Source organism: Chiloscyllium punctatum, chromosome 10, assembly GCF_047496795.1.
Source record: "Chiloscyllium punctatum isolate Juve2018m chromosome 10, sChiPun1.3, whole genome shotgun sequence".
In the NCBI taxonomy this organism is placed as follows: domain Eukaryota; kingdom Metazoa; phylum Chordata; class Chondrichthyes; order Orectolobiformes; family Hemiscylliidae; genus Chiloscyllium; species Chiloscyllium punctatum.
In genome coordinates, this window is record NC_092748.1 from 60953252 (window position 1) to 60967091 (window position 13840).

Sequence of the window (13840 nt, forward strand, 5' to 3'; positions counted from 1 at the left end):
TTCAGCCACCTTTCATGTATGTTAATAAGTGATTCCTTTCACCTCTAACCTTCGATTTCATCCAGCACTTTATTGATATTTTACAATATATGTACTTTCTGGTTCCTTCTATGTTAAGAGTATGGTTCAACTTCTTTCTCTCTCACTTCTCACAACACAGTATTAAGATCAAGGTTCACCACTGTTTCTCTCTTGAGACTTTTTTTAACATTTCAGATGATTCTGTCTTGCAACCTTTCCATTTTTAAATTTAAGATGAGAATACTTAAACACATTTGATTTTGTGATGTTTTTCCTTTCACTTTTTATTCTGTACCATCTTGGTTCTTTGCCTTAGTTTCTGAGTAATAGTTTTAAAGGTTCCGCTGCAGTAAAAAACATAAAAAAATAAAGTTGAGCCTGGCCAAATGTTTCAAAACAATCTTCCCATGATCATAAAAACTACAGTCAGTTCTTCTTTAAGGTGATGGTTGCATTCTTGTGCAACCCTGCTTTATAGAGAAATGGTGCTTTAGAAACAACATTTAAAGTGTTGGCGCTATAATTGTGTTACAGCCAACACACGTTTTAAAAGTTTGCACTTTAGAAACAGTGTCCACAGTTCGTCAATTACATTACTGAAAATTCGTTTTGATGAAATATGCGTTATAACAGAATGACGTGTACTATTTGTGGTTTTTGTTACTTTGTAAGAAGTTATTTGTAGAGCATGGTTATTTTATCTTGAATATTGTTTTGGTTTAACTGTTTTATAATTTGTAGATATTAAATAAAAGCTAAGAGAAATTTCAGTGTACCATTATGAAATCTATGCTCGATCACTTTGTTTTTTTTAAAAGCATAGAACAACCTTGACAGTTAGAGCAAACATCAAAGTATTTCACTTAGCAGACTGAAATGTTCTTTACAAATAAATATCAACATTCTTGTCATTACATAGTTTACACAGAAACAATGTATTCTTGGACAACATTGTGAATGGAACAACACAACCGGAATTGTGGGTGCTTCGCCATTTGGAATTCCATGTAATATTAAAATAACAGGTATTTTTTTCAAAACATTTTGAATTTAAATTGTGCAGAATTAGGATACACAGGCAGCCCTATCGAGGTAAACATAGGAAATCCTGTTTTCACAGATTGTCCGCCTGTCCTATTTGAAGTATCTTGTCTTAAAAGTGCATTGCAGATTGGAGGACATCCCTGGCATTATATCATTACTCCTAATGAACGCAAACAGGAAGGCATCTACCACATTTATTCTTTAAAGGATAAAAAGCTGGTAATGTATCACAATTGTTTTGGTATTTGTTACAGAACATGGTTTTGTAGTTGGGTCACATATACAGAAATTTCTCATCTTTGTTTGTTAACAAATCTGGAACCTGATCAGATTTGAAAACAGAAGGAATCCATTTAGTTCATCTTGTTCCAAGAAGCTTCACTCAATTCATTCCTGGGTTGAGGGGTTCACCTTATGAATAAAAGATTGAACAGTTTATAACCTATATCCATTGAAGTTTCGAAGAATGAGTGGTGATTTCATTGAAACATATAAGGTCTTGAGGAAACTATATAGGGTGCATGCCTGGAGAATGTTCTTGTTGTGTGGGATATTAAAACTGGGACCTAAGAATGAGGAGCCCTCTTTTTTTAAGAAAGAGATGATAATTCTTTTTTCTCTCTGGGGGTGTATTAGAGTGTGGACCTCTTTTCACCAGAAGATAATCGAGTTTGAGACTTTACCTTTATTCAAGACTGAGTTAGATATGTTAGATGGACAGTAAAGTGGAGATGTAACCACAACTTAATCAGGTTCTTATTGAACGGTAGAGAAGGCTTAAAGGGCCAGATGGCTTTCTCCTATTCCTAAGTCTTTGGCTTATTGCTGACTTGTTAATCAATCTAAAATTAATCTGCAATCCTGCTTTCTTCCTTTTAGACCTGATTCCAACTATCTTAAAAGATGTAAACCTATCCATCTCAACCAATCATTTATTTGTTCTAGTAACACTGAGCAAATAAATTCTTCTTAACCTGTCCCCCATGTGTAGTGAGAATTTTAAATTGATATCCTTTAAGTCAGTGATTCCCATATAGAGAGTGTAGGGTGTTCCCATTTATGCTCAGATCTTGTTAAGGGTTAGGAGCGTGGACATTCCATGGATAAGAAAAAAATGTGGTTAGCACTAAAGCCCTCTCCTATGTACTGCAAAGGACCATGCAATATTTTCTGAGGCAGACTGTGAATGGACCTGAACAATACAATGGGAAAATTAAATAAGGACTATGGGGGCCAACTTCGCGAGTAAGCAGATCCGTGAGTGGCAAATAAGCGGATAACAAGGACTGGGTGTACTTAGTTCTCTCAGTATTCTGTTGTGCCTTTGAAAATCCACTGTCAGCTTAAGTCAATGTTCACATCTGTCGTTTCCCACTCTGAGCATAAAATCGGTGAAACTAACTTTCACTTTTCTAGTTCGATTTTTCCAAACTGTGAATCAAGATATGAGATTTTGGGGTCACAAACTCTGAGGCAGCAATAGCTGTCGTGGATCTCTAACTGAGTCAACAGGACCACTTGAAATCCTAGTGGTTTTTAATGGAGGGCACTAACTCACTAACCAGCCTTTTGAAGCTGGACTCCGGATCCAAAAAAGCTGGAAAGAATAGGGCCATAAAAAGGAACATGACAATTAACCAGTAAGCAAACCAACACACACTCGCGCTCACATGCACAAACGTTCTCTCCCAGATCCAGAGTTCCAATGCTCATGCTTGCCAATTTTAAAATCTTACGATGGAGTCACAATGGGAAAAAGTTTGGGAGGTACTATGGGCATATCTGGAACAGGAGTTTGAAAACGGCACATAGTTCTTTCGCTATTGTCTGACAATGGCCAGCATTTTCTTCTGCAGATTTCTCAGTCCTGTTGTCATGGTCAGACAAGGGGTCAGAAATCCTCCCTAGCTCAAGTGCAACTGAAATCTTTTTTTTAAAATGCATAACGATGGATAAATGCTAGGTGTACCTGATAACTTTGTGGGAAACTAGGGAAGTGATTGCTGGGTCCCTTGCTGAGACATTTGTATCATTGATAGCCACAAATAAGGTGCCAGAAGGATAGACGTGGCTAATGTGGTGCCACTATTTAAGAAAGGTGGTAAGGAAAAGCCAGGGAACTATAGACCAGTGAGCCTGCCATCAGTGGTGGGCACATTATTGGAGGGAACCTGCGAGACAGGATTTATGTGTATTTGGAAAGGCAAGGACTGATTAGGGATAGTCAGCATGGCTTTGTACGTGGGAAATCATGTCTCACTAACTTGACTGAGTTTTTTGAAAAAGGAAGAAGATTGATGAAGGCATGGCGGTGGACTTGACCTATATGGACTTCAGTAAGATGTTTGTCAAGATTCCTCATGGTAGAGTGGTTAGCAAGGTTAAATCTCATGGAGTACAGGAAGAACTAGCCATTTAGATACAGAACTGGCTCAAAGGTAGAAGACAGAGGATGGTGGTGGAGGGTTGTTTTTCAGACTGCAGGCCTGTGACCAGTGTTTGCCACAAGGATTGCTGTTGGGTCCATTGCTTTTTGTCATTTATATAAATGTTTTGGATGTGAACATAGGAAGTATGGTTAGTAAGTTTGCAGATGACACTATCTCAGAGTATAACAGGATCTTGGTCAGATAGCCAATAGGCTGAGGAATTTAATTTAGAATAATGTGAGGTGCTGCATTTTGGAAAGACAAATCAGGGCAGGACTTGTACACTTAATGGTAAGGCCCTGGGAGGGTTGCTGAAAAAAAGAGACCTTGGAATGGAGGATTGTAGTTGCTTAAAAATGGAGTCCCAGGTACATAGGATAGTGAAGGACGATTTGGTATGCTTCCCTTTATTGGTCAGTGCATGGAATATAGGAGTTGGGAGGTCATATTGTGGCTGTATAGCACATTGGTTAGGCCATTTTTAGAACACTGTGTGCAGTTTTGGTCTCCGTGCTATAGGAGGGATGTTGTGAAACTTGAAAGGGTTCAAAAGATTTAGAAGGATGTTACTAGGGTTGGAGGGTTTGAGCTATAGCGAAAGGCTGAATAGGCTGAAGCTATTTTGCCTGGAGAGTCCGAGACTGAGGGGCATGGATAGGGTAAATAGACAAGGCCTTTACCCTGGGGGGGAAGAGTCCAAAACTAGAGTGTATGGGTTTAAGGTGAGAAGAGAAAGATTTTAAAGGGACCTAAGGGATAACTTTTTCACATGAAGGATGGTGAATGTATGGAGTGAGCTGCCAGAGGAAGTGGTGGAGGCTAGTACAGTTACAACATTTAAAAGACAGGTATAGGTATATGAATAGGAAGCATTTAGAGGGATCTGGGCCAAATGCTGGCAAATGGGACTAGATTTATCTGGGATAGCTGGTTGGCATGGATGAGTTGGACCGAAGGGACAGTGTTCATGCTGTACAACTCTATGACTCTTTGACTCTAAGTCTTCCCTGTGTGAGAACCTGTTACCTGGTTCTGATTTTCTGCCTGTTGGCCAATTAATGTTCAGAAGGAGACAGCACCATCCAATTAAGGATGGCAACAGGTTCTTGAAGTTGGCAGGACATCAGACCAATAAAAGCAACAAGGTGAGGAAGAGGACACTCAAAGATGAAGGTGCCCTGTCTCCAACATTTTTAACTTACTAGTTTCAACACCAGACCACAATTTTGGAGGGATGTTCCACTCACAGGATGACCTGTGAATAAAGTCAGAAAGCCATGGAGTAGCTTTAAACTGGCTTGGAGTTCTGATCCTCTGCTGCTCTTGTCACCAGGAGGTAGCTTGCAGGCAGTAACACTGTTTGCTGCCATGCCCTTGGAGAACAGGGAGGCCAGTAAGAAAATTGCATTTGATCTCTGACAGTAAGCATAATTTGATAGTTAATGAAGTCAGTTGGCTAGCTTTTGTTTTCAGGAGAATATCACTAAGAATATCATTTGTAGGGAAATGGCTGGTAGGAGGGAATGGATGGAAGTGGGAAATTAAGCTTACCTGCCACTCAAAATTGTTGCACCTAACTGCCCTCATCTAGCCAAAAAAAATTAAACAGATGTTTTGTATAAATGCATCTTTACTTCATTATTTCCAGCATGATGTTTATTTCACAGTATAAAACTAGGGAGGTCTTGTGAAAACCATACAAGGCAGAAGTTAGACCACAGCTAGGAACTACATACTGACATTGGAGGCAGTACAGAGCAGGTTCACTATGTTGATTCTGGGCGTGGACAGATTCTGAGGAGAGGTTGAGTTGGTTGTGTTTGTACTCATTGGAGTTTAAAAGAAGACGACACCAGAACCCAAGGACCCAAAGGCATAATATTAGAGTAAGGAGGTGCCCAGATGAGACAGAGATGAGGAAGAATTTCTTTTCTCAGAGAGTGGTGTGTATAAGTCCTGCCCTGATTTGCCTTTCCAAAAAGCAGTACCATATAGGAGTTTGGAGGTCATGTTGTAGCAGTACAGAACATTGTTTAGGCCACTTTTGGAAAATACATTGTGTGCAAGTTCAAATCATTTGTATTTACTAAGAATAGAATTGGTCTAAAATTAACCTTAGGCTATTTTCTCCAATACAAACAAAGTCATTTTATTGCTATTTTCTTTGGGCTGGATTCTCCTGACTGAATGAAGACAGGATTGGAGATGGTCCTGGCTGTTCCCTGCTTTATGGAGGTGGGCAGCTTAATAAGGCAATAGGAAGGATGTTGTGAAACTTGAAAATGTTTAGAAAGGATTCACAAGGATGTTGCTAGGGTTGGTGAGTTTGAGCAATTAGGAGAGGTGAATAGGCTGTGGCTGTTTTTCCTGGAGCATCGGATACTGAAGGATGATCTCATAGACGTTTATTAAATCATGAAGGGCATGGATAAGAGCGAATAGCTAAGGTTTGTTTTCCACAGGGTGGGGAGTCCAAAACTAGACAACATAGGTTTAAAGTGAGGGGGGAAAAATTTAAAAGGGATCTAAGGGGCAACTTTTTCATGCAGAGGATAGTGCATGTATGGAATGAGCTGCCAGAGGAAGTGGTGGAAGCTGGTACAATTACAGCATTTAAAAGGCATCTGGACAGATACAGGAGTAGGGAGGGTTTAGAGGGATATGGGCCAAACGCTGGCAAATAGGACATGATTAATTTAGGATATCTGGTTGAAATGGACGAGTTGGACCAATGGATCTGTTTCCATGCTGTACAACGTTATGATTCTATGGCTCTATGGTGAATCTGTGGAATTCTTTAACCGAGAGAGCTGTCGAGGCTTAGTTCTTAAGTATATTCGAGGCTGATAAAGACAGATTTCTAATCATTAATAGAAACAAAAGTTATAGGGATAAAGCAGAAAAGTGGAGTTGAGAATTATCAGATTAGCCATAGACCTCTTGGGCCAAGTGGTCTACGTCTGCTCCTATGTTTTAAGATCTCGTGGTTTCACCAGATCTCGACAGCAATTTTTTGAGATTGTGTGCAAGTTCAAATCATTTGTATTTACTAAGAATAGAATTGGTCTAAAATTAACCTTAGGCTATTTTCTCCAATACAAACAAAGTCATTTTATTGCTATTTTCTTTGGGCTGGATTCTCCTGACTGAATGAAGACAGGATTGGAGATGGTCCTGGCTGTTCCCTGCTTTATGGAGGTGGGCAGCTTAATAAGGCAGTTGCAGCCACACTCATGTCATTTTACGTTTGTATTTTACTAATGTTGGAGTGGCCCCCTCTACTGCCTTCAGAATAACCAATGAGAGTTTTACTGTCAATTGGACAAGTGGTGTCTCTGTTAGTTTTGTACTGTATTTCAGAAGCATTGTGAATGGGAAACCAGAGTTGTATACCCATTTTAGATGGCAATTAGGAGTTTCCTTTAAACAGTCTTAAATGTAAAAACATAGCATAGTGAGAAAACTGCATACAAAAGTGCTTAATTGTTAATTAAAATGATCAAAAAATGACATTGCCCCCATAGTAAGATTTCTATTCTGATTAGTTTGATTATTTTTGATTAAATATTATGAGGGGCACAGACTGTCAAATGTATTTTTGTCCAATTAGGCAGAGAATGGAATTCAGGAGATGCAGTGTTGTTCATTAGATACTGATTGGATATATTTTCATCCAGATGATTCTGGAAGGATCATGCACATTGGACCAACGCAAATTAAGTAAGTTTGTATAATTTCTTTAATCCTTGTTCAGCAAATCTGGCTGACTATTGCTTTTAGAGAATGATTTCCATTTCCTCTCAAATACAACCTGTTTTCAAGCAGATGTGGATGGAAAATGGGGTGAAGAGGCCTCTTGCTAAGAAATAATAAGGAATATGTGCATAATCAGCCTCCCAGAGAATACTGGAAGACCAATACAAATAATAAATGATAGCTGATCTAAGTTGCTGCAATTTTTGACTGGCTAAGAAATTGAAAAAGAACATCACTCAGAAATTTGAAATGTTGTAGGATTGTTAGTTAAATATACAAGTGAGAAATGAGACTAGATTAACTCAACCTGACAAAAATGATCAGTGGACTTTAATACACAATGCAATTTTTATTTTTATACTGCACGTTAAGGAGATTGGAATTTTGTAATGTATTGTAATTTTCGTACAATTGTTTATTGCAAGGTTATGAATTATGGTTACAAGCTTTATTTATATCATCATCACAAATTGGCAGCAAAGCTATAATGATTTTCAATAAATCAATGATCTGTCTGGCATTAGATGGATTTGAGAGAATCAGTCGTGAAGTAAGTTTCCAGATTTCACAGATGAGATATCCAGATGTGAATAATGTAAAATAAACTGAAAGCAAACATATAATCAGGCTAATGCAGCAGCATAACCAGCCACAGTTAATATTAACTGAGAACAAGAGACATTTTGGCTGTTTCCCAAGATGAAAGTAACAGATGAATATCCCTAGCAGCAGCAAGAAAGAATTATAAAATTTAAAGTCAATTTAGAAGTAACAGTAAGATTAATGTTAAATGTCATCAGTTATTTTTTATTCCACAATCAGGCTGATTGCCAGTCTATTAATGAGGATAACTTGATGTGAATTTTTCACTGAATTGAAAGCATTTAATGTTATTGAAAAGCTTTAAATATTAAAAAAAGTAAATATTAAGTATCAAAACATATTTCTTTTATGACATAAATTAACATGTCTTATCACTTGTGCTAACACTGTTTGCCAGTGTGTTGCAGCTGTCTGAAAAATCTGAAGGTTTACAGAGATGGCAAGTTTTCCGAGCCTTTACTATTTATTCTGCAAGAGAAAGAGAGGTAAATCATTTTCTTCCACCTTTAATTGCATTGATCCATTGTGAAATTGGGAAACTCCTCAGGGTTCCAAGGGAAGTAGCAAACCTCCTTTCAGATAGCTAGTGATGTCATTGTTATCGATTCCTGAAGCCTCTGAGTCGAATCTTGTGTACTAGGTCAGGGCTTTGCTGGGCTTCATTCTCAGCCAATGGAGGGAGGCGATGGGGAATTTCTTTTACTACGCTTGCCTTTTCTAGGAACAAGCAAGACTTTGTTGGCTAGCTATGGTAGGAGAGTTGTGTTTGCATAGACAATTGGATTTATGCATTGCTATAACCCATAAACCATTTGAAACTAGATGTTCCAGTATATTCATCCTTTAGAAGAAAAAGTGCTTAGTTTCTTGTACCCTTGTTTTAAGAATATGCTGGATAGGGAATGTTCTCTCAGTTTCAGGAAAGTTAAGTCTTTTTCCAGCCAGTTACACTAATTCAGTCTTCTGGACAATTTTCAGATATAAAAGAATAAGATTTATTACTTAAAGTGACAAGTGATATAATGTTCAGTTCTTCTCACAATTATACCAAGGATGACTAAGCTTCTTCTGATGGTTGCTGCCTAAGGCAGACTCTGTCCTGTTCCCCTTTGCAAGGGGAATGCTTAAATTGAGGACCTTGTAATCCTTTTCAGAATATTGAGAATGCTCAACCACCTTCAATGATGTTCCATCTAGCATAAGGTCAGAAATTGGAATACTTAATGATCATTGCATAATTCTCAGTACCGTTCACAACTCCTCAGATATTAATATTGTCCATGCTCATATTCAGCAAGACAAAAATAGCACCAGCCTTGGAGTTAATAAGTGGCAAGTAACATTCTCAGCATATATATGCCTGGCAATGATCATCTCTAAAAAGGGAAACCTACATTCAATGTCATTCCCATCACTGAATCCCCCATTATCAACGTCTAGGGGGTTACCATTGATCAGAAGCTGAACTGGAACAACCATACAAATACTATTGACTAAAAGGGAAGGTCAGCAGCTAGGAATTCTGTGGGAAACTTATCTCCTGTCTCCCAAAGCCTGTTCACCATCTACAATGCATAATTCAACAGTGTAATGGAATACCATCCACTCTGCTGGTTAAGTGCAGCTCCAACAAAACTCAAAGCTTAACACAATCCAGAACAAAGCAGTCACTTGATTGGCACTGCATCCACCACTTCAACCTTCACTCCCTTCACTTCCAACTTGGCAGCAATGTGTACCATCTCTAAGATACACTGTAGGAACCTGTAACAACACCTTCAAACCCGTTACCTCTACCACCCAGAACAATAAGGCAACATGTGCATGGTACTGTCACCAGCTGTAAGCTCCTTGTCAAGCCATGCGCCATCCAGACTTGGAATATATCATTGTGACTTCACTATCACAAAGTCAAAATCCTGGAATTCGTTCCCGACTGTCCTCTATACTCCAAAGACTGCAGCGATTCAAGAATGGAGTTCACCATTATCTTCCCCAGAGCAGTTATCATTAGGCAATAAATGCTGGCCTAACTAGTAAAACTCATGTTCACTGACCAAATTAAAAATAGAGTTTGGGTTAGTAAGTGGCAATTGCCAGGCAATGACTACTGCAACAAAAGAAACCTAACTGTCTTCCTTTGACATTCAATGACATAATTGACGCCTTGGCATAAACTGTTCTCTAAATTGTATCCTACCCATTTTTGAATACTAGAGCTTTTCACTGAAGTTATGATGACCAATTGAAAGAACTGCTGCAATTATACCAATGTATGAGGAATTTTATGAGCAAATATGAAATTACCATCCAATTTTAAAAAGCTATTATTTAGCACTTCGTAATCTCCAGATATTCTGAAGTGTATTTTAGCCAATGAAATACTGCTGCAGCACAGTACTATTTATAATACAGTGAAACAGAGCACCCGATTTTCACATAATGCAAATTGCAACGTGATGAGGATCTAATTAGGCTGGTGATGACTGAAGTACAAACATTGGTCAGACTATGTTATTCAATTAGTGCCATTGAACCTGTACACATTGATATTGACTTAATGTCTTTCATCAGTAGGTCATTTACTTGGTGCACTACCCAAGACCGGGTTTGATTATGGGGCAAAATCTTTGCAGTGCTATCCAATGACTGTTGATAAAGTTAGAGCATAGAATGAGCATGTTGCATGTGACAGGATTGTTTTCAACTGAGAATATTCCATGATGGTCATAGTTTCATCAGAAGGAGGAGATAATTCTCACCAAAATAAATTGTAAATATGTCACTATTACTATCTGCTCCCCTCATCTCACACTAATGCAATGTACCCATCCCAACCAAGGGAAAGATATGGACTAATTTCCAAGGTATTATTGATTCTTCTCTATAATCAGCTTCTGGACTGATTAGAACATGTGTTAAACTTATTAAGAAAATGAAGCAACCCCAACCCTTCCATGTGCTAGTTACCAGAAGTAATTGCCACCCATTGAAGGGAGCCTTTCCTGTCCCTCAATGAACATACAACTGTGTGACATAATCTAATCCAAATATTTCAGTTTATGCCTAGAAGTGATAAGAATCCTCAAGATTCAATTAGCATAATTTTGCATCCAAAATTAAGAAAATTGGCCATGAGAAAAATAAAATTAACACAGAAGGGAGGTAAGCAAACACCAATCATACCTTAAAACATAAAAAGAATAATAATCTAAGCCCCAGAGAACTGAACAAAAACAAATTTCTCTATACGCTTAATACATCCTTCCACTTGTACATACACAGCCATGATAACAAAGCTAATTTACTATTGTATTCACCTTCCCAGAAATGTATCTCTTGTATAAATAAAGATATGCATCTGTGCTCATAAACTTTATTGAGTAGAGTGATTTTAGGACGTTTGCTGACTTTGTATAGAGTTATGCAGGTATAAGATATAGATGAACATTTAACAAAAAGAAAGTTGAATTTTAACTGTTCAACAAAATGTCCCTCTTCAAGGTGGAGAGCTCAGTGAGAGTGACAGCTTATGGTCGAGTTGTGAAAAGAAGATTTTCTCAATTAGACGATGACAAGTATGAGGTAATTGCTGATTTAGAATGCATTAATATGTAGGGTTTACTTATTTATAATTGGCAGGTCTTGAAACCAGTGGAATTTAATTTGAGATTGACTATCTCAGTAAAAGTACCTATTTGAAACCACTCAGAGAATCTTTGTTGGACTCTCCGGTTCATCCTGGAGATCGTACTCTGTGGTAGTCTGGAATATAAACCTCTTGCAGACAATTTAGTTCAAATTATTATCTTTTATTTACCAATGGCATCAATGTTACACTATATCACAGATATCTACAAACCAGGCTTGAGCTCAGATTCTAAAACCATTCGCAGAGTATCGGCGCCAGCTCTTACCCCTAAGAGCTTTCTCAGGCTACTCCCTTTATTGCTGCAAACAAGCTGTCTTTATACAAAATTTGGTATTAAAATTACAAAAAATGCCCCATGTCCTTAATCAGATAAGCAGCAATAAAATGGCAAAAGTTTGCAGAGGAAGAGAAACTCATTGGTCGGTCTGTGTACACTTGACTAATTAAGTTACAGGCACATCAAAGTGGGAAACCTAGATCCAGCCAGGCCAAATGGTCAGTTTGCTTTGGCTAGAACATCATAATGAGAGATTGGTGAAAAGGTCATGAGGTAACCTTGCTCAGCTAACACGTTCAGTACCATTGTCCTACAAAATGGCTTTTTCTTTTAAAATCATGTTGGATTCCCAGAATGCAAATTAAATTTGTCACATTCTCGGATCTTGAGCTCCTGGGAATAACACACAAACATTCAATCCACGACAAGCCAGCATTCATTCAAACCATAAAGGGTGAATTTTCCACCAGCTTCCGTTCCCCCTCCCACCCCACCCCTCTCTCTCTCTCTCTCTCTCTCTCTGTCTGTCCCTTGAACCCTTCAATCAATGAATGTAATTTACAGAAGAATGTTTTCTCTCTCTCTCTCACTCTCACATAAACATCTTCCAATTTCCTTACTATGTCAGTTTTTTCCTAGCCTGTAAGGGTAATGAGACATTCACATTCCAGCACAGTCAAGATGAGGGAACTGAGCTTCATAAATTCAAATCTGCTCAGTGTGGTATACATGAAAATCTCTCAGGATTGTTCTATTACATGTATATTCCAGTTATTAAATTACAAGTTCTTTTCCTATTGAGTATGAATTTTGTTAAGAGTCCAGCAATTTAGTTATTTTACATCCTATTGTGAAATACACGCCTCCAGTGTGAGAAGGAAGTACAGCCTCATATGTTATCACCTTATTTACACCAATCCATTGACACTAAGAACAGATGTCCCCAATTCCTCTGAACAAGCCCTTTTCCACATTCTCTGCAGCAAATGTGTCATATTTATGGCTACATGCTTTCTCATCTCAGTATTCAGTTTTCACTGTAATTTAGTATTCCAAATGTGAAATGTTCTCTCCTAAGTCTCCTTTCAATTTAAAATGCCCTTTACATCTTGCTTATCATTTATTCTTATGAAACTGATTACTTTCTGAATCTGATCATCATAACTTTTTCTAATGCATACAATCCATGTGACAGATTTGTGTATAAGAGTTTTATTCCATTCTGAATTCGGATATTTTTCATGTTCGTTCCACAGGAATTTATGAAGAAATACAGTTACATGGAAATTAATTTACAAACTCTTCAGAAATATAAGTTAACAGTTGAAACAATTTTTAATCACTTTATTTTTGGCAAGTCAGAAAGTAAGTTAGATTCTATCCTGGAAGAAAACTTATTGGCTGAATATTTTAGACAATAGACAATAGGTGCAGGAGTAGGCCATTTAGCCCTTCGAGCCTGCACTGCCATTCAATATGATCATGGCTGATCATCCTTAATCAGTATCCTGTTCCTGCCTTATCTCCCTAACCCTTGATTCCATTATCTTTGAGAGCTCTATCCAACTCTTTCTTAAATGAATCCAGAGACTGGGCCTCCACTGCCCTCTGGGGCAGAGCATTCCACACAACCACCACTCTCTGGGTGAAGAAGTTTCTCCTCATCTCTGTCCTAAATGGTCTACCCCGTATTTTTAAGCTGTGTCCTCTGGTTCGGCACTCACCCATCAGCAGAAACATGTTTCCTGCTGCCAGAGTGTCCAATCCTTTCATAATCTTATATGTCTCAATCAGATCTCCTCTCAGTCTTCTAAACTCAAGGGTATACAAGCCCAGTCGCTTCAGTCTTTCAGTGTAAGGTAATCCTGCCATTCCAGGAATTGACCTCGTGAACCTTCAGTAGTTCAACATACCCTCAGAGTCTTGCTGAGCCTCAGGATCCAGCCCTCTCAGAAATTCATCTCCTGCTTATTGCTCAATCCTGTAATTCCCTTCTCAGAGCTCACAAATTCCAGGAATGTCCTCCAAGAGCAGCTTCATCCCATACTGTTTATGTCG

The 13840-nt window shown here is 38.3% G+C and overlaps 1 protein-coding gene across 3 annotated transcripts in view; it reads left to right on the top strand.

Moving 5' to 3' along the window:
* The window catches only part of dcaf17 (ddb1 and cul4 associated factor 17), a 52588-nt gene that overhangs the window by 22848 nt on the left and 15900 nt on the right, over positions 1–13840 (top strand). For all 3 annotated transcript variants that reach the window (XM_072579320.1, XM_072579322.1, XM_072579321.1), the window contains 5 exons: positions 941–1046; positions 1142–1284; positions 7105–7214; positions 8251–8338; positions 11358–11438. In XM_072579320.1, the coding sequence (XP_072435421.1) occupies positions 941–1046; positions 1142–1284; positions 7105–7214; positions 8251–8338; positions 11358–11438 (528 nt within the window). The remainder of the gene's footprint in view (positions 1–940; positions 1047–1141; positions 1285–7104; positions 7215–8250; positions 8339–11357; positions 11439–13840) is intronic.